Below are 27,653 nucleotides of genomic sequence, written 5' to 3' on the forward strand. Positions count from 1 at the left end.
ATACAAATATATGCAATTTAGATCCTCTCCATTTCTTCTCCTCTCCATTTCCTTCCATTTCCTTTTAGCGGTTGCCAGTCTGGATTAGATTTTAAAACGATCCAACGCTACAAGTGATTTATGAGATAAACGTGGAATAGTAATATACTACTTCTGTAGTATTGTGAGAGGAAATGGACGAGAAATGTGAGAGAAGGAAATATAGAAGATCCTTGCTTGGATACATGATACATTGACTCCCATTTCCCCTCCTCAAAACTATACTACCAGTACTACTACTACTACTCCGAGTCATAAAATTGCGAGTACTTAGTTTGCAATGATGTACCAATAGTTATTGTGGAAGACGGTTTTTATATATAATAAAAATACTCAGTTATTAATCTTGAAGCTTTTAGATATGGTCATATGGGTTAGGTCTCCAAGATCTTGAAGCTTCTCTATGTGTTAAATAAGTTTACATGCATTGGTGTTCCTTGTATATGGAGTATGATGATTTTATGGGTTTTAGATCTTGGTTAGCTCAATGTGTTTTATTTGAACATATTCAAATTCCAGCAGCATCATAACCTTTATCATAAAAGACAAGACCCTAAACTGTCTAATCTCACATAATTATCCTTTAATAATACTTAATTAATCAATTAAAAAATAGTCCTAAATTATCATAAGACGGTTAAGACAGTCTTTTGGAATAAAAATTTGTTCATTTTAAATAAATGTTTCTTATGCTAAAAGGACCGTTTCATAGTATGAGGCTGTTTTACATAATAATTACGATAATTTAGTAGTACCAAGAAGTTTTCAAGGCAATAAAAAATCAAAATCAAACAATGGTACATATTAAACTTCTGACAATTTCTGACATAATTGTCCATAGCTTAATTTATAAGGAATTCACAAGGAAATTAGAGATGTGATCATCATGATACTTCCTTTTTCTTAAATTAATCTACTAATTACATTACAATAATATTTAGAACCCTAAACATCAGGAATAATACATACTAGTAATTACATTTCCACATCACAAATTCTCTTCAACAGTTCACAATTTATTTTCAAAGAATACGGAGGAGAACTCACCGTATATTCTCAGGGTAATGATAACGCCACTCTAATATACTTTGCCAAACATTTTGAGAGAGTATTAAATATTAATTAAGTGGTTATATATTTCCATGAGTAGATGTGAGTGACGTAGTATATTTTAGAGTGACGTTATCAATCCCGTTTCTAGGCTAAGAGCCAGAAATTCTTCTGCCATCTAGTGCTAATGAGGTAGCCACCCATCCCTTTGCTTTGTTTTCTCACCCCAATTGTTAAGCATTCTGCATTGTCGATGCACTGCTCCACAAAGTTCTCTGAGTTGCTCATACCAAACAAGCTGCCCACCAAATCAAACATCAAACCAATGTTTTAGTCTTGTGTAAGACGGTCATATAATACAGAGTATAATGGGACACGGTTACTCCGTTTTTGTTCTTGCATAAGACCGTTATATGATAGTTTACGGTCTTATTTTTCACAAATCCTTGTTAAAGACGTGCATATCCGTCTTAAACATGAAATAGGTGAAGTAGATTGGTGTGACAAAAAATAGAATCCATAGGAAATGTCAAGAAGCTTGTCCCATTTAGACGGATATATCTGTCTACAATGAAACTAATTGTTTATAGTTATGGGATCATTTTAAACGATATAACCGTCTTAAGAAAGACCAACTGTTTAATTTCAGTGGAAAGTAAATCATGATCTACAAGATTGCATAATCATCATTTGATTAGACTTTTGATTAGATGATTTAAGATTTAAGATGTATGAAAATGAAAGATTTTGACATAGATTTCATAATTGGAATAAAATTTGGGACCTACCATGACATAATTGGAGATGATTTCTTCTGGCCTAACACCAAGACTGATACTTCTAGCTTTTTTACTTGGCTTAATACTGTTGCTAGTTTTGGCCCTTGTATCACTAGTGCTTCTACTTCCACCTGAAAATTATCATAATTTTACATGAAAAAATCAAATAATTCCCACTTCATATAGCCCTACATTACTAAAAATACTTCAAAAAAAAGTTTAAATCGGTAAGTTCCAAATTTAACTCGTTTAAAATTTAGACGGATATCTCATGTGCAATGATGAAGCCAGAATTTGAACTTAAAGGGGCGAAAAATGAAATTTAATTGAAAACTATGAAAGTCTTATCCGTCAAAGCCCCCCTAGCTCTATCACTGTGCTCATGTGAATTTCTCACAATAGAGGACAAAATAACTAAGAAAAAGAGGTAACCAAAGCCAAAAACATAAATAGAAACAAAATGAACCTCAAATGAACAAATTAATCACTCACGTTCGCAACTGAACCCGTACCTATTCGGATCCAATAGAGTCGACTCTAACAGAATCGACTCTACATCGCAGAGTTTACTCAAGATAGTAAATAATACTCCCTCATATTTTCTATTTTCACCCCATTTGCTTTATTGCGATCTTCAAGACGTCACTTTGACCGTATTTTTCGATGTCTATATGTTTTTTTTTTCTTGAATTATTTTTCGTGAAAGATGTCTTGATATTAATTGTAAATGTTTTAGTTTTATAAATAAATAGTCTTTATTCTCCAACTTATGACCTCCAAAAAGCAAATAGGGTAAAAATAAGAAAAATGGAGGGAGTATATTCATACTTTTTTTTTTTTTTAATATATGCTCATAACTAAGTGAATTAGTGTTAGTCTTATGTAAGGCCGCTTTATGCAAAGATTGTGTAAAAGAGATTCGAATTATTCGTACAAGGAAATCATGACCCTTATTAATGAAGAAGTAGTTATTAAAAGAACCGTTTGACGATATACTTGTAATAAGACCGTCTTACACAAATTTTTGTACTGAATTACTGTATAATCTTATTCCGTATCTGAATAGTAAACTCTACCAACTCTATCGTCAAAAAATAAATATACCTCAGCTTTACAAGCTATGCAAATAATCAATGCAAGTTTTCAACAAACCAACCAAGAACATATATGTACACTCACCATATTAACCATTTGTTTACGTTTGATTAAAAGGTAAATAAATGATCGAGACGGGTGAGTAGGAAAATGAATATACCTCAGGCTTACAAGCCTTGCAAAGAGACCCAAGAGAGGTAGCAAGATTAGGAGAAGAAGATGAAGAGTCAAAATCATTCATAATATGAAGTAAAGTCAACCAATCACCCTTATTAGTAACATGAGTTAATGCCCACATCATAGCATGCTTAGATCTTGAACTATCATCAACAACCACCATAACTCTTTTCTTCATACTACCATAATCACCATTACCATCACCATGACCACCATAACCATAACCATTACCATGACCATACCCATACATGTTCATACCATCCATTTGTTTCCAACATGCTCCACCACCATTAGAGTACCTTCCATTGTTAAACCCTAAACCTCCATTTCCCCATCTTTTTGAGCTTGATTTCCACCCTTCTTTCATACTTAGATGTTTTAAGGTATATCTTGAAATGGGTATCTTTTAGATTTTGGAAATAATGTGTGGAAATGGTGGGTTTTGATATGCACAGAAGGTGTTTGATGAAATGCCTGAATGAAGAAAAGTTGAATTTTGAAGATTTGAAAGGTGTTATGAAGTGGGGTTTTTGAGAGGAACTTGGGGAAGGTAGTAGGTAATGTGAATGGTTGGGGAAGGTGCACTTGCAGATAGGTTAAGTAAGTGTACTTAAATGGAGTGTGTAAATGTGTAATGTGTTGCAGGTTTATGTCATATTATAATGTTGGTAGGACACTAGGAGGTGTAAGACTAGGACAGCAAAATGAATAGAGAAAGACAAGTTTGTTGATGGGTGAGAAACTAGAATGAGATTGGTGAGCTCGGCAAAACTGACTCGACCTGATAAATTAGCGGATTTTGTTAAGTTGTTACGATCTATTGCCCGGGTTATGCCGTATTATAATGTTGGTAGGATACTGGGAGGTCTAGAGAAAGACAAGTTTGATGATGGGTGAGAAACTGAGAATGAGATTGGTGATTATATGATTATATCTTAAACTCGGCAAAGTTAACTCGGCCTGAAAAGTTAGCGGATAATGTTAAGTACGATCTATTGAAATAATTTGGGATAGGTTTTGGTTAAGGCTAGCTTGTACAAACTCGATGCATTTGGAACGCTTTTACTCGACGAGTGAGATTAGTAGTTAATACACTTTTAAAATAAGATTATCGTGCACTACGGCCTTTTAATAGTTTATGCACTCCATTTATTGTTAAATAAGAAGTGAAAGCGAAGTTACTATAAAGTTATGTACATTGTACAACGGTCTTATTGTTATAGATAATTAGATATTGGATCGATAAATAAAAACTTATCATGATATTCCATATCAAGCATCTTTGCGACATTAGGCTCGAAGCATTTTCATCATAGGGCATTCAGAAACAGTCTATTTGTGTGCCTAACACAAGGATAAGACTGCGTACTTAATATACGAACATTCCTACCTCGCAATTTACGAGAGTCATTGAGATATCGGGATAAGGTGGTGGTTGTTGTAGTCTAAAAGTTAATCTTGACCAGTAAACTCAATCATAAAAGAAGAGGTAGAAGTGAATGATATGGTGGTGGAAATAAGGCCGGTCATGAAACGAATGATAACAATAACAATTGGTCTCCCTTGTGACGGGTTACCATTTGTGACGGATATTTTGTGAGATAAAATGGTAACAAAATGGGTTAGTGGAGAAAGGGGACCACATGAATAGTGTTGCAGAGAGAGAAAAAGTGGGTACTTTGTGAGGTAAAATGGTATCCGTCTTCAGCTTGTGACGGATATGTCATGTCTTCAATGAGAATTTGTGTAACAATAATGCAACTTTTCAGGGCATCAAGCAGCAAGCATATTAACTGTATGTATAAAGTTCACGAGAATCCCTGCCAAAAGATGCAATGTTATGTGCCTTTTAATTAATTTACTGTGGTATTTATTTACCCTTTCATCTTCTTCTTGTGAAACAATTACTGTTTTTGTTTTATGGTAATGATTATACTTGAAAGTAAAATAATAGGGAAAATGCACGCGGTGCCCTTGAAGTTTCGATTTTTGCCCGAAATACCCAATTTTTTGTTCCCGAAAGCTTTAAGAGGCTATAACTCGTGTCTACGAGTTCAAAAAGTGATAATTTTTTTTTTCAAATCGATTATCTTTCCGAGAACTACGATTTGAAAAAAAAAATTGTCGTATTTGGATCCCGTGGCTAGGAGTTTTTGTACGTCAAAGTGTTTTTTACCGAACAAACTTTGAGTGACCATATCTCTTGGTCACGAATTCCAAACTCGACAATTTTTTTTTTCAAGTCGTAGTTCTCGAAAAGATAATCAATTTGAAAAAAAAAATCGTCACTTTCTGAGCCCAAAAATACGAGTTATAGCCTCTTAAAGTTTTCCGGATCAAAAAATTGGGTATTTCGGGCAAAATATCAAAGTTCAAGGGCACCGCGTGCATTTTCCGAAAATAATAATGTGTGATACTGATACTGTACTACACTTTGGTCAGGTTTTTTGGTTACTTTGCTTGTTTCTTTAGCATTGCTGGTTTATTAGTCTGGTTTGCTTCAGTTTCTTCATGTCCTTTCAAATCCATTATTAGGATTATTTATGATGGTGTTTTAGGTGATTGATTGACAATTCATATTTTCGCAGTGTTTTTCAACAAGTTAATTTAGGTAAACGTTAGTCAGGTTTAAGATCGTGTTAACTTACGATATCATCATTTTAGCTAATATTAAATGAACTACTTCGTTTAAAAAGAGTTTATCCTAAGCTTGTAGATCTCAAATGAGATTTATTTTTTCGTAACAATAGTGTCAATTAGACCTGGCAAACAGATCGGGTCGTGTCGGGTTCGTGTTCGTGTCACATGTAAACGGGTCACAATCCCTCCAACCCAAACCCGACCCAATTAAATCTCGTGTCGTGTTCGTGTCGACCCACTTACATAAATGGGTCATAAGGCCTCAACTTTAACCCGTTAATTTCGTATCGGGATCGTGTCGTGTTTTCGTGTCACGTCCATATTTTGAAAGTTTAAGAATATTTATGTGATAGAAGATCAAGAAAAATTAGGATTAATATAATAAACAGGTCATTCGTGTCGGATTCGTGTTTAGAGAGGTCAACCCTAACCCAACCCAATTAAATATCGTGTCGTGTTCGTGTCGACCCACTGATGTGAACACGGTACGAGAACTTTAACGAAAATTCTACGAGAAAATTACCGTATCAAGGGACGCGAAAAATAAAACAAAAACAGTCCGAATAAGGCTTGGGGGCCGTGCAAACTGTGAAAAAAGGGATGAAGAACCTCGGGAAAGACCAAGGCCAAGTGCATGGAACTACCTAGTTTTTTATACCACCTAGTTTTCTTAATCGCCTAGTTTTCTTCCTAGTCTTTTCTAGTTTTCTTCTAAAGTCTTTCCTAGTTTTTCTACACTAGTCAAAACTAATAACTAGGAACCTAGAATTCATGCAAACATTGAAAGCTTGCCTTGGAGCCCAAGCATCATTCGGCCTATATAAGGCTTGGCTCTCTTCATTTGTAAGCACGATGATGTTTTGAGTAAAAAGGTTCACCATGTGTGAGAAACTTGTCTCCTTATTTGTGTTGTTACACGAGTAAAAGGCTCAAGAGGTCGAAACGAGTTTTTCGTACCTTGCTTAGACCGAGGACGCGATCCAAAGTTTAAGTCGGATTATTTGACGTGTATCAAACAATTCACCCATTGACGTAACTATAGGTCTAGTTACGGCAAATATCCCATTGTTTTCGAGGTCTTCATTGATCTTGAAACAAATATCCCCTTTATTCAAAAACACAAAAACAACCTTACAAAAATGTCTTCCGCTTCCGCCAAATTCACATCACCCACTTACATAAATGAGTCATTAAATCTTAACCCAAACCCGTTAGTTTCGTGTCGGGTTCGTATCATGTTTTCGTGTCGTGTCATTATTTGCCACCTCTAATGTCAATAGAGAGGCAATTTCGAAAGGTATTTGGATCATTTCCAATAACTGGGGAGTCGGTACCTCTTTTTAACCCAAGAGGAGAGGGCAAGGTGGGATTTACTCCATCCATTTATCCTTTTCCTCCTTTGTTAAAGGAGTATTGGACCCTCTAGACTCCAATTATTGGAGATGATCCAGATTCCAGACTCATCTTGAAACTAGAAAGTGCCTATGTTATGCGAGTGCACTAGTTAATGAAATCGAAAATTAACATAATAAAACACAAACATGATTCAATTAGCTAAGAAAACATCCAAAGTCTCACAAACATAAAAATCAATCATAGAACTTCAACCATTAGTTTAAACAAAGCGTCTTGTCACAAGCTGAAGACTTCTCACAAAAAGGGAGAAGGGACAAGGTGGGGCACCCCCCATGTGCTCCTCCACTCACCTCTCATGGGTATTTTGTGAGAGGAAATGATATCCGTCACAAGCTTGTGACGGATATCGCCGTCTTCAATGAGATTTTTTGTAGTTTAAAGCTCCTGAGGCTTGTACTTAAAATGCAAATGCTTAATGCTATTCCTAGATCTCTCAAACAAGTTAATATTCGAAATGCGTCGATTTCAAATTTCGGGTCGAAGTTATCATATTGGTTCAATTTTTGAATAACGAAATACAACTCATAGCCCATAGTTGAGAAATCAAATCTTGGAATATATGATATCATTGCCGTATGAGCTGACATAAAAATTGTACGAACAAGATGCATGCTAAGTAACTATCAATCACCCAATTTCCTTTCTCTAAATTAAATTGGTAGACGTTGGTACGTAACTCTGTCAAAGTTGTCATCAAGAGAAACAACAAATAAATTTGCAATGTATGTATGTAGAATGTAGTCCGTGAAGTTGTGATGAAATCATTGATTCGCTCTACTGCAATTGCAAAGCATGCATGTACTCATGTAAATTAAAGTTGTAGGCATGTACGTTGCTTTTGTCTAGTAGGCTTCAAATATCACAATATAAGATGAAATGATATCATTACTTGGCTTATGCAACTTGTTCTTAAGGTATATTCGTGGCAAACTTACGCCGAATCAAGTACTACTCATGTGGGTAGATAAGATAAAAATAGTGTGCCTAAGTGTTACGGTCCGGTACTTTTGCCGGATCGTGGCGTGCACCCTTGCCCGTCTCAAGGCAAGATGCAAGCGACAAGACTCTTCGTACTAGTGAAGGATCGCTCACTAGCACGATACTCGGGTCTCGGCAACACTCGACAGGATTGCAACGAGAGCGTCAAGCACTAGTGTTTGTCAAGCACTAGGCGTTCGTAATCGGTCTCGGGTGTGTGAGTCGGGATCCTAGTGCCAATCCCACAAACACGGCTTGTTAGAAAAGTGAAGGCTAAAAGTCGTTGACAACAAAACAACAACAAGCAATACGAAGGCACAAGGTAGGAATCAGATTTTCATTCACTAGTACTCCCTAAAGAGGGAAATTTGATAGTTACATCCTGGTAGCAAGAAATATAGAAAGTGCAGAATAGCGATATACCTATTTATGGAAAGAAAAACTATAAAGAAAAGCTATGCTAATTATGCTAAACTAGTAAACTATTTACTACAAATGTACAAGGGAAATGAAATTACATAAGTATGAATAAATTTAAGGGTTCAATTGTGCGGATCGTCACACTCTCCCCCACCTAATCTGTTGCCGCCCTCGGCAACACGAAAATCTTGAATGGTGCTTCAGTGAGACATCCTCGGTGAGCTCTGACTGTCCATGCAGTGTTGGGGATTGTCTTGTACAACTCGGCTTGAATGTGCGCTTTGTCCCGAACAATGACTGGCATCTTCGTCCCTTCAAGGATAGGCTGGAGTTCCTTGACATAGAAGCTGCCGAACATCATGTTCTCCAAGTCCACCACGTGCTTCTTGTCTCTCGGGAAAGTCCACTTTACCGCTGCTTGGAAAGACCTCTCTCGGGATTTCTCCAAGTACTGGATCCAACGGACCTTCATCTTGTCTCTCGTCTCTTCAGCACCTGCATTACAGAACGCGGGAGGTTTCCAGGACGTCGAATCAACATTTCGGCGCGACCCCCTGATGGTACGAGGCCTTCTCTCCCGGGTCGGCTGACCCTCAAACCAGGACGTCGATTCAGCATATCGACGCGGCCCCCTGATGGTACGAGGCCTACTTCTTTGGGCATTTCGGCCCTCATTGTCTACTACTCGGTGAGGTGGTAGACTCTCCTTTCGTCCCCCAGGCCACTTAGCAGCGTAGTTAGCCTGGGTCTTGTTCGCCTTCGGCTCCACCGAACCTTTAGGCATTCTCCATGGTCGCATCCCTTGTTTCGGCGTCGGTATCACCCTCATAGCCAAAATTCGATGCTGCCCCTTGTGTTCGTCGCTGTCTACCATCTACACTACAATAAACCCCATTAGTAGCATCGATCCGTCACTCAGTTTCAATACCACCAATGCTTTCTGAAAGAACTGCATCCTGAGTACTAACTTGAAGTCATCCAGCGGAACGGTGGTGAAGTCGAGCTCCCCTGCCCACTCACCCACTTGGACTGCGACCTTCTTAGCCACTCCTTGGACGCGTCTCAATTTCCCATTGACCGGTTTTAGGCAGATGTTAGAATCCCGCAGAACTAGCCCTAATCGATCAGCTTCCTCTTTCGTAACAAAGTTGTGGGAGGCGCCCGAGTCGATCAAGGCTCGTGCTTGCTTCCCATTCACCATCAAGTCCACGTACATGAGCCCATTGGATTTTTTGGCGCAGGAATCTTCGTACTTCCCCATCGCGATAATCCTTTGAAGTGAGCCCATCCGTGGTTGGTCTTCACCATCACTCGAGTCTTCGTTACACTCTTGGTGATAGTCGGCCAACGCCCCATCAAGACGTTCTTGAGCCCCCTTCGGCATCTACTTGAACATGGCATTGAACTCCGCTTTGTTCGGACAATCGGCCATCTTGTGAGGACCCTTGCACACAAAACACGCGAACGGTTTTTTCGTTGTGGAAGTAGTTGAGTTTCCCACCTTCGAAGACGAGCTTGAGGGCGAGTTTGTAGTGCTCGCCGATTGGGCTTGACTTCCTTGCGAGCGGAACCGACTATTCCCAACTGAAATGACGCTGTTCTGTAGCCTTTGTCCATTATACCCACTTTGTGACGCACCCGTATTCCCCGTTGGTGTCACAACTCTTGGTGCCTCTCGCTCCCCGTGAAAGTCGAGTAGGCGCTCCGCAGTTGATATGGCCAAAGACAGAGTTTTGGGATTCTGCCTCATGACCTCCTGTTGTGCCCACCTCTTCAACCTGTCAATGAATTCGAAGGTCCTATCCGTCTCGGACATTTCGGTAATCTCGAGCATGCACGCTGAGAATTCCCTCACATATTCTCGGATTGATTTGGTGTGCTTGATTTCCTTCAACTTCTTCCGAGCAACGAACTCCGTGTTCTCGGGATAGAAGTGATCCTTCAAGGTCCTCTTGAAGTCGGCCCACGATGTCACTGTAATCGTGCCCGCATCGATTTCCTTGTACCTAGCCCTCCACCACATCTTGGCATCGTCGACTAGATACATGCTTGCCGTGACAACTTCCGCGTCTTCGTCGAGCCCACTTACTCGGAAGTATTGCTCCATATCGAAGATAAAGTTATCAACCGCTTTCGAATCCCTCGCCCCATCGTAGGCACGAGGTGGAGGTGCCTTCACCTTATGGCTCCCCACAGATTTCCCGTCATTGGCCACCGCTTTCACGGGCGTGGCGCAAGTGTTCTCTGACATCTCGACCGTTCGGTACAGATGATTGATCTCTTCCTCCCGATCATCGGGGATCGCACCACTGATTGCTTGGATGCGGGTGTTCATCCCGTCCACCTTCGTCTCGAGGTCACAAACCGTCTTCTGCAACTCCTCGAGGCTCGCGGCCATCCGCATAACGATGCCCTCGAGTTTGGGAAGCTTGACGTCGAATGATTCCTCTAAGGCATCCACTCGGTCCTCGATTGTTTCGCCCATTTTCTCGATCTCGATAAACAAATACGGCGTGCAGAAACCCGTCCGAAGACCGGGCTCTGATACCAAATGTTACGGTCCGATACTTTTGCCGGATCGTGGCGCGCACCCTTACCCGTCTCAAGGCAAGATGCAAGCGACAAGGCTTTTCGTACTAGTGAAGGATCGCTCACTAGCACGATACTCGGGTCTCGGCAACACTCGACAGGATTGCAACGAGAGCGTCAAGCACTAGTGTTGGTCGAGCACTAGGCGTTCGTAATCGGTCTCGGGTGTGTGAGTCAGGATCCTAGTGTCGATCCCACAAACACGGCTTGTTAGAAACGTGAAGGCTAAAAGTCGTTCACAACAAAGCAACAACAAGCAATACGAAGGCACAAGGTAGGAAGCAGATTTTCATTCACTAGTACTCCCTAAAGAGGGAAATTTGATAGTTACATCCCGGTAGCAGGAAACATAGAAAGTGCACAATAGCGATATACCTATTTATGGAAAGAAAAACTATAAAGAAAAGTTATGCTAATTATGCTAAACTAGTAAACTATTTACTACAAATGTACAACGGAAATGATATTACATAAGTATGAATAAATCTAAGGGTTCGAGTGTGCGGATTATCACACTAGGCAATACGAATCTGTTTTGTCTTATCTATCCACATGAGTAGTACTTGACCCATCACAACTCACAAATTTATGACGGATATGCGTGTCATAGGAAACTTGCTGCTAATTCTTATCCCTTTTTGTTCATTTTCTAACATCTTATCATCATGAATGTTGAAAGGTAAAGTAACCATGGGTGCACCGTGCATGTAGTGTGCAACTACTATTCATTCTCTCCATTTATTTCTTAGCTTCTTGGAAAGTATGTACTCCCTCCCTACCATAATAATGGTAACATTGACTTTTTCACACTTGTCAAGACACGCTTTACAATGTAAATATCTTTAGTTACACATTATTAAAAATTATGAAAATTTAATATTTTTATAGTATTCTTGACGATAAATCAAACAAGATCACACATGACTATATTTTGTCTTATAGATTAAGAATAATATCGAAGATTCCCTACGACCATGAATAGTGTCAAGATTCTCTATGTTACCATTGATCTGATATGAAGGGAGTATGTCAGTTTCTTATCAACGACTCGGATTTTATTATAGAATGATCGTATGACTTTATATTGTTATACAAAAAACAAAGCTTACGTAAAATGGTGAAAATAATAATAATTAAAATAGCGTTAAGAGATGAAATGGAACTCTCCTTAAGTAATTCCTTGTTATTGTAATTGACTTATTATTGTCGGTAATAAGAGTACTTAATAATACATAAATCGTTATAGAAATTGCAATTGACTTATTGTTGTCGGTAATAAGATAATAAGAGTACGTAATAATACATAAATCATAACCATAAGGAAGATGTAAAATACAAAGTACAAACTAATTAATTTATCGATCATTTCTATCGAGTAATTTTGGTTTAACTTTTTTCTCCAAAGACAGAGATTAACCTCAACTGGCATTCAATACTTACAAGAAATATAGATTTAAAATAATTAGTAATAAAAATTGTTTTGCTTATGTACGCAAGACATTCTTATACAACGATTTGTTAAGTAATTAAGTAATTGAATCCCCACCTCATCAATGTACATACAGATATGATGTGCTTCTATTTAATATTGCACAAATAGGATTATACATCCTGTTGTACAGAAGCATTGTACATCAAGCCCATATAATATATGATTAACAATTTATAGCCCATTAAAAAAAATTAAAAATTTTACTTCAACAACGTAAAACTTAACGTACTATAGTTCTCTCTTTAGCAAAAGTTCCCCTTTCCCCCAAATTTGATCTTATATAATATTTCAATGTCTATAAACTCGTAAATAGTACGCACATGAATAATACGAGTTGTTATTATATACAAAAAAAAAACATGAGCTTAAAAATTTAAGTTAAAAAGAATACGAGCTATTATGAGAAGAATACGGGCTACTTTGAAAAGAACACGAGCTTGAACTAAATTGTAATGTATGGAAAAGATAGAGTTATTAAGAAAAGAGTATGAGTTATTATAAAAAGAATTCGAGTTAAATTTTATGTAATGTGCTTTCAAAAAAACACGACCAAATAATATTTCAGATGTTATCGTATTTCATAACTAAATGTCTATGAATTCATAAATTGTACTCAAATGAAGAATACGAGGTATTTTTTTTAAAAAAAATGACCTAATAACAATATGAGAAGAATGTGAGCTATTATAAAAAGAACACGAGCTTGAACTAAATTGTAATGTATGAAAAGAATACGAGTTATTAAGAAAATAATATGAGTTATTATGAAAAGAATTCGAGCTTAAATTTATAGGAAATATAATTTAAAAAAAAACACGACCTAATTCAAACAGATTTGTAAGATGAGATTCCATTATTTATATAATCTAAATCCCGATAAAAACTCTAGTGATTATTTCATGCTCCTTCAAAGTTTTTTTTTCCATTGATGATGATACCTTTTGATGTTTCGTCTGTCGTTGAAGCTTCCCTCACCGTGATGGTAAAAATCAATTAAATTCATATTGATTCTGATTGAAGAATGGGAGATATAATAGTTGTTAAAATAATTTAAAAGGAGAAGATTAGTTAACTACATAATGGAGGAAGATAGAGATCAAAATATAGAAGCAGAATATAGAAGCAGTTAAAGAGAGAAGAGGAGTTGAATTGAATTACTTAGTATTGGTTTTAGGGTTTAACATATAAAAGTAGTTGAGGAAGACTAAAATAACCTTGGATGTACAATGCTATTGTACATTCGGTTGTATAGTCCATAAACTGTTAATATTGTCCTTTAGTACAAGTCCAACTTCAGTATTATTTACTATATGTACATTTCATTAATACACCTCAATTTGCAGGTATGATTGATTAACTATTTCTGATAAAATAAATTAAATTCTACAAAAAAAATCAAATAATATTTACATTTCACAAAACGAGTCACATAAACTCACGTGGGATAAATAAGACAACAACAAAATGCATTGCAAAACTAAAAGGTTTGTCCCTATTTTAATATTAAGACGGATATAAATAAGACTAACGGAATAAATTTTAAATGCTTAAATAATTGATATAATATATTTTTGAATGAATAATTGAAGTTGAACTATTGGAAGGTAAAATTGTAATAAATTGGCTCATTGTGACTTGGGTCATTTGGTTTTGAGTTTGGTTCGAGAGTTAAATTCGAGTTAAATAAGGTTGGGACCCCCCTCAAATACAACCCCCACCTCACAAAACCTTGCATCTAGAAGTGACAATTGGGCAAAGCGGGTCTAATTTGGATCGGGTTAAGTCAAGTTATATTGGGTTTGATTGTTCAAAGGTATCGGGAAGGGTCATTCAGGTCAAATGAGTTACCATTAAGTTTAGTTTTCGACCATTATTTAGTTTAGTTACTTCGTTATCAAGTCACATGTATCAAATTAAACATTAAATCGCTTTAATTTTTATTCTTATTAAGCATAATAATTGTTGGGTCATCAATTTAATCAATTAGTAACGGATCGGATTATAGGGTTTGGGTCAGATCATCAAATTATGTCAGATTACGATTCGTCATTGGGTCGGGTCACTTGGACCGGATCAGAGTTGCCAACTCAACTTGCACCTATACACATATAGTATTTATCATTATATTGTTTGAAACATGTTAGATATCAAACAATTGATAAATTGATAGGTTGATAACTAATGTCACAATAAAGAGAGTATTGTCTCATAGCAATACTATAATTCGCACGTTATTTTGTAAGGAATTAACATTAACAATAGTGAGGTAAATATATTATAAACATTTAACTATACCATAAGGTAGCAAAAAAAAATGGCTATACAAACCGATAATGTGACTAAATACCCGCTCCATGAGACAAAAAAAAAACATCAGGCGCGGATTCAACATTATGGCTGTCTCACACAACTAGGGCTGCGCACCAGACCGGAATCAACAAAAATTTCGGACCAGGACCGGTTGGAATAGAATTTGTCATTATATGTCCACTTTTTTCGATTATGATCCATTGAACCAAATTAAAATATAATTTTAAGAAAAGAAATCCAATTACAATAATTACTGTCCAAACATATTCGGACCGGGAAAACCAATCGCGGACCAAAAACCATAATTTTAAAAAATGTTGAACCAGAGTTAGTTTGAAATTTTTAATTCCGATCCCGATCCAATGGATTCCGGTTCTTGCACACCTCTACGGGCTCTACACACAAGTAGACAAGTCTAGAAAGTAATTGTCGCTTAAAAAAAAAACAAAAAAAACAATAAAAAAAAACAAACAAAGAACAAGAAACGGAACTTAACCAATGCGCACCAAGTTCACCACCGCCGAAACACCTTTTTTGCCGTCGTCACACCTGCAGGTCACCAGTCACCATCTCCGGCGTCGTTCACCGCACCTTGAATCACTACTTTTACTAATTCTCTCTTTATTCATCAATCATCATCATCTTCGTATTTAGAAGTAGTAATTTAATTGTGCTATTACAGATCTCGGAAGTATAATTCTAAATAAATCGTTTGGTTTTTTTTTTTTGAAAGAAATGATCAATTCATTAATAAATAGTCACACGACATCTATAACATGTGACAAATTTAAACGGATACAACTCGATTCGACCCAAATAAAATAAAACCTTGTTCAAAGAAAGATCTGTAAATTTGAATTGCTGCAAATCATGTCCTCTATCATATCGCCGCAAACAGCTAGCTTTTCACAAGAGGATCATAGGATTTTGAGCCTTGACGAGAGACGATTTCATCTGACCAAATTGAGTTCAACCAACAAATTGACAACATATGTAATATCATATAACGATCTATTCTGAAACTGATCTTCCACATCTTCACCATATGAAGAACGACCAAAGCGACTTCTCTATATTTCCAATTGAACTAGAACCTAGAAAAACAAGGATTGAAAAAATTACGAAAATAGAGACAGACAAACGGATCTCATCAAAAAGGAGACTTTTATTAATTAATTCATAAAGTTTCATACTAAAAATTGATAAATAAAGCTTTTTGGGGACTTAGCATCAATCAATAGTCGATGGAAGTCCCTAATTTGATTGATGAAGGCTAGAGTTTTTTTAGAGAGAAGAGAATTTGACTTACCGGGATGTAAATTAATTTTAATAAATCGTTTGGTTTTGATGATATTAGGAATGCTAAGATCAGTTTTTCTCTCTCAATTTCTTGAAGTGAATCTTATATTATTGATTGATTCTTTTTTATGGTAATAATTTAATTTACTTTATGAACCCTCTTCAAATAACTTCTATCAGCCACCTTTTTCTGTAATAGGGGTATTAAAGTCTCTTATAAATGGTTTTTACATTATTTATTGTAAAACCGTTTTATATTTTAACTTACTCTAAATAAAACTGAATCCATTTTTGAAATAATGTTCAAAAATAAAATATTTGTCGTGACGGGTTTCGCAGCGGAAACACGCCATTCCCTATGGCGGGTTTATGTATTTTTATTTTTTTTAATTTCTGTTAGTTGAAAAAAAAATTGTTGTAAAAACACGTCACTGCTAATGGCGTGTTTCCTTCACAAAACACGTCATTGGTATTTTCAAAACCGACTCAATAAAACTTCACAATCCTTCACAAAAAAAAAAAAAAAAAAAAAAAAAAAAAAAAAAAGTGGTCGGATAAGTTTATATTAAGTCAAACTCGACAAAATGCAGCAACTCAATTACAACACAAACCCATAGTAAATCCTCACCCCTTTCAACACTCACCAGTCACCCCCACATTTCAAATGAAATTACCTTAAAATCTAGTTACGATTCACTCCATGTTTTAAATTACCTTAAAATCTATCTCAATAAAGGGGATATGCGAGATCTTGGTCCAATCAGAGCCAACATCTTTGACACAACTTTCAGCTAGGATTGGACACGACCAAATACTCAGTTGCCTTAATCGTGTCATCTGTAAGAAAACCTCCTTTGATGGTATATCTTTCAATTTCTTGCAATTGAACAACCATAATTCCTCAAGAGATGAAAGACGACCCACCCATTCTGGAAGTTCTTCCAAGTCATCAAAGTCCCATATCCACAAAGATTTAATCTGAGTGAGAAGTTGAAGTTGTTCAGGTAGAGACTTTATATTTGGGCTTCCATACAAATATAATTTACGGAGAGATTGATTTTGTAGAATGGGAGACACATCAGCGAAGTATAATTCTTGTTCCTCTTCGTCACTAAACTTGCCGGTATACAATGTCGTTAGGTTAGGAAGATGTTGAACCGCCTTCAACAAGGAAATCATCAACTCTATGGAATTTCCACTTTTATATAGCTTTTGGAGACCCTTCAACTTGCTGAAATCTGGCGTTGGGCCCTTTACAGATGGACAGTCCTTTATCATGAGCGTCGCCAAAGACACGCATTTTTCCAAGCTGGTAGGGATATTACTTAGTGCTTCACATCTTGAAATACGGAGGTCGCTTAGGGAAGCGAGTCCGTTGAAAAGATCATTTGGAAGAGAAGTAAGAGCAGGACAGTTAATCACTTTTACCGTCTTGAGAGATGCAACGAACTGCACCTCACTCGGTAAAGACACAAGCTTTTCACATCTCCAAATAGAGAGCTTGCTCAGGGAAGCGAGTCCCTGGAAAAGATCATTTGGAAAAGAAGTAAGAGCAGGACAAACAGCCACAGTTAAATTCTTGAGAGATGCAGCGAACTGCAGCGAACTGGGTAAAGACACAAGCTTCTCACAGTCCCTTATCTCAAGAATCTCAAGCTTCATGTTCGCAGTTGGTGACGCTATTGAAAAGGATCGGATGCCAAGATTCTTTATCTCTACTTTCTTGAGGGATTGGGAATTCAGTGTAGGCAATGTTTCCAGCTCAGGACAATTTGTAACTTTAAGAACCTCAAGACAAGGAAAAACATTTGTTGCATCTGCTGAGGGTGACGGGACACATGTCTTCAACGCTCCGCACCTAGCAATCTCAAGCTCTATCAGAGATGGAAATGATACATGATTGACACTGCTATTGCTGAAATCTGGTGTTTCCAGCTCAGGACAATTCTCCTTAGTTTTCACTTGTTCTAGACCAGATATATGAATCTCTCCCATAAGATTTTGCAGACCCCCCAATTCATCTATAGACCATCCATAATCACAATCAACCAAAGAAATATGGGGTAAGGTGTGGAGGTTAGTTAACTCTCGTAATCCTCTACATGCGAACATAAAAGTAGTTGTTGGGACGTGAATTAAGTTAGTCAACCTATACAATACTGCTGGGAGGACCAACATATCAGAACAGTCAAGTAGTCGGAGTGTTTGTAGAAGGTAAAGTTTCCGGATTGAACCTGGCAATGTTTCGATTGGATTATTTGACAGACTGAGGAATCTGAGATGTGTAAGCAAACCAATAGAAGAAGGCAGCTCTAAGATGTCACAATCATCGACTGATCGAGTACGCAGGTACTTTGCATGGTCCAACACATTGTGTGGCAGTCCATTACAAATTGTTCTCAGCTTCATTAGTGTCTTTCTTATAGGAAGGTTGGATAGAGCTTCAACGTTTTCCCTATCGATAACTAAATGTCGACAACTGTCAATTTTCTGACGATCTTCTGGTTTCCAGAACAACAAGTCTTTCCCAGAAACATCCACGGCAAGATCGTAAACTAAATCGTGCATCTTATATCGCGGTTCTTCACCGTTTACTTCATCTAGCAATGAATAATTCAGCAAATCCTTTAGATACTTCTCGCCAATTTCCTCCATTGTTAAATTTTTTATTTCAGATCCATCAAGGTCAGATCCATCAAGGAAACCCTGAGCCAACCAGATATACACCAACTCATCTTTTTTCATCAAGCTGCCTTTACGACAAAAAGCAGCACAGTAAGCGAAACATTGCTTCAGAGAGGGATAAGGCAAATGGTCGAAGGTCAACCTTAGTGATGGCAGGATATGGTTTTCATCATTTTGTGGCAAATCCCATATCTCACTTTTTTCTATTAATTCCCATTCACTTGGTAGCTGCTTCGATTGAAGTATACCTCCGATTGCTTTTATGGCTAAAGGGACGCCTTTACACTTTTCAACAATCCTTTTTCCAATTTCCTCAAATTCAGATATATTTGGATACGTCACTTCTCCCAAAGCTCTCTGCTTTAAAAGAGCCCAACCTTCCCCTTGTGATAGTGCTCTTAACGAGTGTGTGTATACAGCTTGGGATCCCGTTGTGACTTCTTTGAGACGAGTGGTGATTAAAATCAGACATCCTGGAGGTCCCCCGATCCTCTGCAATGCATTTTTAAGGGAACTCCATAACTCTTGGTCTTTGCACCATACATCATCAAGGACAAGCAAATACTTTTTATTCTTCAAATTTTCTTGAAGTTCGCTTATCATTGCTGCTATGTTGGACATATTTCCTTTATTTGATGGAACATATTCAAGCATCTCTTTCAGGATTTCCTGGATGGTAAAATTGTCGGACACGGTTATCCAAAGCTTTTTCTCAAAATGAGCTTCAATATCCTTGCTGTGATATAGGCATCTTGCGAAGGTCGTTTTGCCAAGACCTATTAACGCGTATAGGATCAAACCAAATAGTCAGTCAAACAAAGTATCAAAATATTTACTAACTCTCAAAAATTATCTTCAACTTTTCATTATATGGAGATTGGAGACATATTTTGATACGTTTTGTCGATTACACGGTGAGATATACTAACTCTCAATCCGTCATAAATAACAATTTGTGCTTTTCATTTTATAGAGACATATTTATACTTTGATACGTCTTGTCGGATTACACAAAGAGATATACCAACACTCAAAATTAACTCTCAAACAAAATGTGTCTGGCTACTGCTCCTTTTATACGAGTAATTGGAAAAGAATTGTTTGGAAAGAAATCTCAAATAAAGCCACTCTTAAATTCATAATTTAGATTCTAGAGTAATGTATTTTCTATTGAGATAATGTAAAAGACAAATTCCTATTTCAAGCTTAAGATGGGTTAAATATGCTCATGTGAGATGAAAGACAAAAGCATGATGTATAGGAAAAAGTAAAAGATTTGTCATATATGCACATATAAGATGTTATTTGACCCGTCATAAAACAAATACTTCCGTCTTAAGAGAGGCTTACCAAAAGTAAAAATGCAAATGACTATTACTCCATATTAGTATTATCATAATAAACGAGCACTTATAATGGTGGGCAGCCCACCCTCCTACCGTCGATTTTTGTAAAAGAGACATCTATATCAATATCAATATCTAGATATATATATATAGAGTCAAGATCCGGTAAGAACGATCATTCGGTGAGAACGTACTAGATACATTAGAATCCTTTATCTAAGCCAATAAAGCTCTTCTATTGGTCTATGGTTTTTAAGGATTAAAAAGAAAAAAAAATTAAGGTAGGACCTGGACCTTCCATGGTCATCCTACACATTTAATTACTATCTCTCATATATTTCACTTAATTTGCTTTTCTTTTTCTACTTTTCAAACTACCGAGTTTACGATATTTTAATTTTAGTTTTAACTTTTTTTATAATTACATATTATACATATAAATTTTCCTAAAATGTTAGGAATACATCTGAATGAAAACAATTAAAAAAATAGGATAAATTATAATGTTTTTGTCTTTCATAATGCTTTATTGTTTTAACTTTTTTATATGAAAACAATAAAGCATAATTATAATGTTAAAAAAAATACACATGGTAAAGATTTTAATGATTATAAAAAAGTAGCAGCACTAATTTTCTTATCTTAAAAAAAAACCATAAGTCTTACAAAGCATTATTATGAGACAAAAACATTTATTTAGTAATCAGGCATCAACAATATCATATTTACAATTTCAATACCGTCATTTGAATTTAACATTTAAATAAAGAAGCTCAATTCATTATATGTGGTTACAATAATAAATAAGATGCCCAATTAAATTCAAAACCGTCTCTATGAACAATTTATATTATTATGATATTGAACACTTAACATCTATTGTTACGACCCGTGCATTTTTTTTTGCACGGGTGAAAAACTAGTATATATAAAAGGTACACTTTTTTTTTTTACTAAATCTCATATACACTTTCAACTAAAGTAGGTACACTTTTTACCAAAATTCTATACACATTTTTTAATAATGTAGATACTTTTTTTTTTTACCAAATCTCATATACACTTTTAACTAAAGTAGATACACTTTTTACCAAAATTCTATATACACATTTTAAGAATATAGATACATTTTTTTTTTTTACCAAATCTCATATACACTTTTAACTAAAGTAGGTACTTTTTTTTACCAAAATTCTATATACACATTTTAAGAATATAAATACAATTTTTTTCTATCTAGGTACACTTTTTACCTAAATTCTATATACCTTTTTCTAGGATGTAGATGTACTTTTTTCTATCCTAGGTACACTTTTTACCCGAATTCTAGATACATTTTTTCCATTTTAGATACATTTTTTTGCCATATATGACACAAAAAACCAAACCACCTAGATACGCAAAATATTATACCAGACACACAAATATATGATCTAGATACATACTCCCTCTTATTCTCCATTTTCTTCCCTATTTCCTAAAACGGATTATTCAGGTTTTTTCCCCTTTTCTTTTTTGGAAACTTTTAATCTTATTTTATTCATTCCTCTCTCATATCACCAAACCCCACTCAACTCACAATTCTTTATTTAATTCCTAATTATTCATTTCTCTGTTCTATCAACAAACCCCACCCGACTCACAATTCCTTATTTTATTCATTCCTCTCTCCTATCACCAAATCCCACCCAACTCACAATTTATATTTTATTCTCTTCCTTAATTCTTGTGCCCCCAACAAAGGGGAATAATATGGAGAATAGGAGGGAGTATAATATACTCGGATACAAAAAAGATAACCTCAACTTACAAATCCAATAAAATCCACAAATTACAAACTCTAATTTTCAAATCTCATTACACAAAATATAATTCGTAATGTGCCTATAATTGTTTAATGTACTATTATTTATTTTCTCGTGTAATTTTGACTAATTACTAAAGAATGTTAATGATAAGTACATAATTATAGATAGTGCCAAAGGTTCAGAACACATGTAGCAGGCTCGGAACACATGTAACATAGGTTCAGAAAATATGAGCCATAGGTTCAGAAAATATGTATCATAGGTTCACAAAACATGTAATATAGGTTCGGGGCAACATTTGATAGATTGTGACAATGGCTATTTAATGCTTTACGACTCATGTAAGAGTTTGCGCAAACAAGCAAGTAACTACAAGCGTACATATAACTATTTTGTATTCTACTTTAAGGAGTTATCCTTCGGACTCAATTGAATAGGAGTCGTACCATATATACTAAAGGTTCAGAACACATACGAGTATATTATAAGTTCAGAACAGTTGTACCAAAGGTTCAGAAGACATTATGCTGCAATGCGTCTTGCTCTTCGCTCTTAAACTGTACTCGGGGCGATAAAATGTACAAGTAGTTGGTAAAAATTCTACTTGGAAGCCAAATGTTTCATGGTCGAAACTCATCACTACCAACAATAATTACACAAAACACCATGTTCTTCAAATTTTAAAGATAAACAACTAAAAAAATTATGGTCATAGATTGAAAAATCAAGTGACAATTACAACAAAACTGGATCATAATTGAAAAAAAAAATAACAAATATGAAAATAAATTGGAAAAAAACTACCATAAGAAATAGGGTAAAAAGATTTAGAACGAAAGTTGTAAAGCGATCGTAATTAAGAAACGAAGGACATAAGCATGATAAATTTACAAAAACGATCGATCGGGAAATCATATAAAACTATAAATTAAACAAAATCACACAATACCAAGACAAAATTTTAAATACGAAAATTGACAAATATATATAAAAAGATGGATATTAATAAGGCAATATAATAAAACTAAAAAAAGACAATATAACAATAAAACGAGATTTTAAATACCAAATCTGAAAAAATATAGTCCGTATATCCTAGCAAAAAAATATACGACACCCACAACATTAATATGTAATTACAAAAATAAACAACCAAAATAAACACCAACAATACTAGATCTAAAATAATAAAAAACCGAAATAAAATAAAAAAACCGAAAAAAATAAATCTGGAAAAAACCAAAAAACCAATAAATCTGGAAAAAAAAAAGATCTAGGTTTAACTTTTTAAAACTAACTTTTTCATTTGTTTTAAAAAAAAACTCGAATCTCCACCATCACAACAACAACACCAACACAACTTCTTTTCAAAAACATACATCTAAAATTTAAGAAATATACCTAATGTCATATTAATACCCGAAAATAAACAAAATGCATATAACAAGACAAAAAAATATGAACAAAATCTAAAAAAAAAAAAAAAGAAACATTCATTACCGGAAAAAAATGTACATAATATAAATATAACACACAAAATTAATAAAAAAAAAAGAAGAAAAAAAAAGAAAGAAGTTAATCGTGACACGTAGAAGAGGAAGGAGAAAAACAAAACAATAACATCCGCTCACTAATTTTTTTTTTTTAAAAAAAAAAAAAAAAAAAAAAAAAAGGGACAGATCTGAAAATCGAAAAAGGAGGAGAAGAAAGGGGAGAGGAAGACAGTGGTTGGGGTGGTGGTGGTGTAGCAGCAGGGGGGATGAGGGATGGGGTGGTGGTGGTGTGTCGGTGGCGACAGGAGGAAGTAGTGGCGGCAGGGGGGTGGGGCGGTGGTGGTGTGTCGGCGGCGGAAGGAAGGTAGGCAGAGGTGGTCGGTGGCAGCAGGGCGGGGGTGGTTGTTTGAGGGTACGGGAGGGAGGGAGGGAAGGAGGGATGATGAATTTGTTTTTCTGAAATTTTTGTTTTGGTTTTGGGTTTTGAGTTTTTTTTTGTGGTTTGGTGATGAGAGGAAGAGAGAAAAAGTTGTGGTTGTTTGGCCTAACTTTTGTAAAAGTAGTTTCTTAATAAATTGATGTGTTTGTCCTACTACTGTTTTTTAGTTTTTTTTTTAGTTTCCATAATCCTAAGAGTTTTTGGGAGAAGTAGAAGCAGAAGCATCAATTTGGTGCTTCTGTTTCTGGTAGCTTTTTATTAAGTTTTGACTTTTCAAAAGTAGTTTTTTATCTCCTTAAATTATAGTATTTGGCCCAGCTTTTACTTTTACAATTAGAAAAGCACTTAGAAAGCTTGGCCAAACACCCCCTAAAAGAAAAACGTCAGTTAGACTAAGATTATACTCCCTCCATTCAACTCCACAAGGTCATTATGCTTTATCACGTTTGCCAACGCGGCTTTTACTCGGCAAATATCTTTAGTTACGTATTTGCAAAAATTATAAAAGTTAGATATTTTTAATGTACTCTCAAAGACGAATCAAATAAGATCTCACATGAATATATTTTCACTTATGTATCGAGAGAAAATTGAAGTTGAATGTCCGCTTGTGAATAGTGTGCAAAAGAGATAATGGCCTTGTGGAGTTGAATGGAGGGAGTATATAAGATGAGAAATCATTGGCTATGGGCTATGGGTATTAATAACATATTCAAAAAATCACTTTTTAAAACTCCATAACTGATAAATCATTGTTGTGAATATCATCTACAAAAGATTCCTTCTTTTTGTACTTTTAATGATTCCGTAATTTACGCTAATATGATCTACAAAGAAAGGAAACAAAATATTAAAATACAAGCCAAATTATGAAATATATTTTTTAAATTGTTATATCGATTAGCAAAATTACAAAGTATGAGTGACAGGGAAATATTATATGACGCAAAATTAAGGTTGGAAGACTTCTTTCCTGGCTAAAATTACAAAGTATGATCTAGAGTACCAGTCAGTAGTCACCGATCCAAATTTTTTAAAAATTCAAAGGAAAAAAATATTAAAAATACGGCTATTGTGGTTGTGATTAATTTTTAAGTTAGTCGATCTCACAATGTAATAGAGTTCCATAATGTGAAAGGATAACTTATTTATTAGCATTATATATGAATGACTTTTTCTTTCTTTTCTTTTTTTTTTTTATATAAATGGACCATTATAAAATGTGAGACCCTCTTATTCTATATTGAGATTATCTTACTCTATAAGTTTCAAATAATTATTTTACATGCTTCACTATTTTTTTTACGATGAACTTCTAATGTGTGACCCATTTAAGTGAGGTTATATGTCCTAGATTATGAGTGACTTCATTTGAGATTATGAGTGACTTCATTTGAGTTTTTTTTTTTTTTTTCAGATAATGTTTTTTACCATTTAAGTGAGGTTATATGTCCTTTATATTATCTACAAGTATCTCATTAGACGTGTCAAATAGGTCGGGAGGTGTGGGTCATGTGTTGGGTTATACAAGTCGGTTTAAACCACGGGTTAGATAAAAAAAGGATCGGGTTAGGTCAGAATACGGGGTCAAAAATTAGTTTCTAACGACTGTTTATAAATGGGAAAGCTAATTTTTATCAACTATATTGAATGAATTATAAAAATTAAGCTATTTTAAGAATTATTTTATTATTAAAGGTTATAAAAGAGATATAGAATTCATTTTTTTAATTGTGTTTGAAATTTAAAGTGCTAAAAACTAACAATTTTTTAATTACTTTATCAAATAAAATATATAAATATCAATATTTGAATAAAAATTTTGATTTATATTTGAGGTGGTCGTTCACTAAAGTGGCGGGTTCGAGATCGACAGAGGCGGGGAGTGTTATTTTTGATGGGAATGTTGTTGACGGGTCAGATTTCTTTAGATATCTAGGAGTTATTATTCAAAATGATGGGGAGGTAGACGGAGATGTGGCTCACAGAATTAAAGCGGGATGGTTGAAATGGAAGAGTGCTTCAGGGTTTTTTATGCGATAAAGATATGCCCCAAAGATTAAAGAAAATTTTATCGCACGACAATTAGACCTGCCTTACTATACGGTTCCGAGTGTTGGGCCGTGAAACATTGTCATATTCAAAAGATGAGTGTGGCGGAAATGCGTATGTATGTTCATGCGGATGTGCGGACATACAAGGAAAAATCGATTAAGGAACGAGGTGATTAGGGAAAAGGTAAAAGTGGCGCCAATAGAGAACAAGATGATGGAAAATCGACTAAAATGGTTTGGCCATGTGAGAAGGAGACTTATGGACGCAGAGAGATTTGGAGAACAGGAAAGGTCCCTAGAGATAGAGGGAGAAGGAAAATAAGGTGACGGAGAGGGCACTATGGAGGGAAAAGATACATGTGAATTTTTAGTATTTCAGATTTTTTTTTGACATATTTAGAGTTTTTATTTAATTTTTAAAAAAAATTATTTGTTCTTCTCTCCTTTATTACACGTGTTTTACCAACCAATTTCTTATACTCCCTCCTATTCATCATTTTCTTCTCTATTTCCTTATTCGGATTATTCGGGTTTTCTTCACTATTTTCTTTTTTGGGTTGATTTGTGTGGTCCAAATTAAATTACATGTGGATAGTGTGTTTTGTGTGGTCCAAAACCACTTTCTTATTTCTTGTGCAAAAAGGAAAGGAGGAGAATATAGTGAATAGGAGGGAGTATATTTTACTTGGTTTACTTTTAAGGCATACCCGATCCTTAATTCTATTTCGATTTTCAAAATCGTTTTAATCTCCATTCTCGATTTTAATTTTAAGTTTTTATAAAATAAATTCGGAATTCGATTTTAAAACCGGTAAATTTACATTGACTTTGTATTACATTTCGCTCTCCCTTTTGTTTTTCATTTTTCCCTTTTCTATTCGCTTTTTGAGGTCTGCGATCACCCATGTACGGTTCTAAAGGATAATTCATGTCAGCCGATCTCAAATCATTTTGTGATTAAAGCTTTGATGTTAATGTTAATGTTGTTGTTTATCTTTAACCTAACAAGCGAGGTTCTGAGCCTAAACTAATGTGCCATTTCATATTCTACTTAAACGGGTCGCAGTCGAAATTTTCGGGCCTTGAACATGGAAAAAATGGGTCAAGTTGGGTCAAAATTTATATCGCAATCATGTTTTAAACTCATAACTTATCATTTCATTAAAATAATATGGTATAAAAATTGTACATATAACCAACTATAAACGAGCCAGTGAAATTCACGGATTTTAAACGAGTTTAACTTTATTCATAAATAAATTTGTCTTTTTATTTAAGGGAAACGTCTTAAATAATCACAAATTATAGAATATAATACGGTTTCATGCCATAAAACGACCCATTTTTGTAAAAAAAAAATATGGGGTTGCAAAAACTACCTTTAATTTAAGGTCATTTGTGAACAATTACCTTTTATTTATTTTTTCGGGTTTCAACTACTATATATTTCTTATTTTTGCAAAAGACTACCAAAAATCAAATTTCGGTGAAAAAAAAGTGAGTTTTCGGACGTTGCTATTTTCTCGCTTTTTCACGCATAATAC

At 35.2% G+C, this 27,653-nt stretch overlaps 2 protein-coding genes across 2 annotated transcripts in view; both read right to left on the minus strand.

The window, feature by feature from the left end:
• Positions 1-900: 900 nt before the first annotated feature.
• On the minus strand, positions 901-3,913 carry LOC141604825 (uncharacterized). Its single transcript, XM_074423340.1, has 3 exons — positions 3,124-3,913; positions 1,878-1,999; positions 901-1,387 (listed from the first exon to the last, which is right to left on the minus strand). The coding sequence occupies exons 1-3, from the start codon at positions 3,505-3,507 to the stop codon at positions 1,237-1,239; spliced, it is 657 nt and encodes a 218-aa protein (XP_074279441.1). The 5' UTR covers positions 3,508-3,913; the 3' UTR covers positions 901-1,236.
• Positions 3,914-15,605: 11,692 nt separating this feature from the next.
• The window catches only part of LOC141604826 (putative disease resistance protein RGA3), a 28,511-nt gene continuing 16,463 nt past the window's right edge, over positions 15,606-27,653 (minus strand). Inside the window, exons 2-3 of the mRNA XM_074423341.1 lie at positions 16,999-19,745; positions 15,606-16,079 (exon numbers count right to left, since the gene is read on the minus strand). Of these exons, the coding sequence (XP_074279442.1) occupies positions 16,056-16,079; positions 16,999-19,745 (2,771 nt within the window). The 3' untranslated portion in view covers positions 15,606-16,055. The remainder of the gene's footprint in view (positions 16,080-16,998; positions 19,746-27,653) is intronic.

The sequence above is a fragment of the Silene latifolia genome, chromosome 10, assembly GCF_048544455.1.
Source record: "Silene latifolia isolate original U9 population chromosome 10, ASM4854445v1, whole genome shotgun sequence".
Classification (NCBI taxonomy): Eukaryota; Viridiplantae; Streptophyta; class Magnoliopsida; order Caryophyllales; family Caryophyllaceae; genus Silene; species Silene latifolia.

Bases quoted from the DNA above. Each gene is read 5' to 3' on its own strand.
- LOC141604825 (XM_074423340.1), bottom strand. From the start codon at position 3,507: ATGAAAGAAGGGTGGAAATCAAGCTCAAAAAGATGGGGAAATGGAGGT. The intron at 2,000-3,123 runs GTATATTCATTT...GATAATTTTCAG, and splicing joins GCAAGGCTTGTAAGCCTGAG to GTGGAAGTAGAAGCACTAGT. The intron at 1,388-1,877 runs GTAGGTCCCAAA...TTTGGTGGGCAG, and splicing joins TCATCTCCAATTATGTCATG to CTTGTTTGGTATGAGCAACT.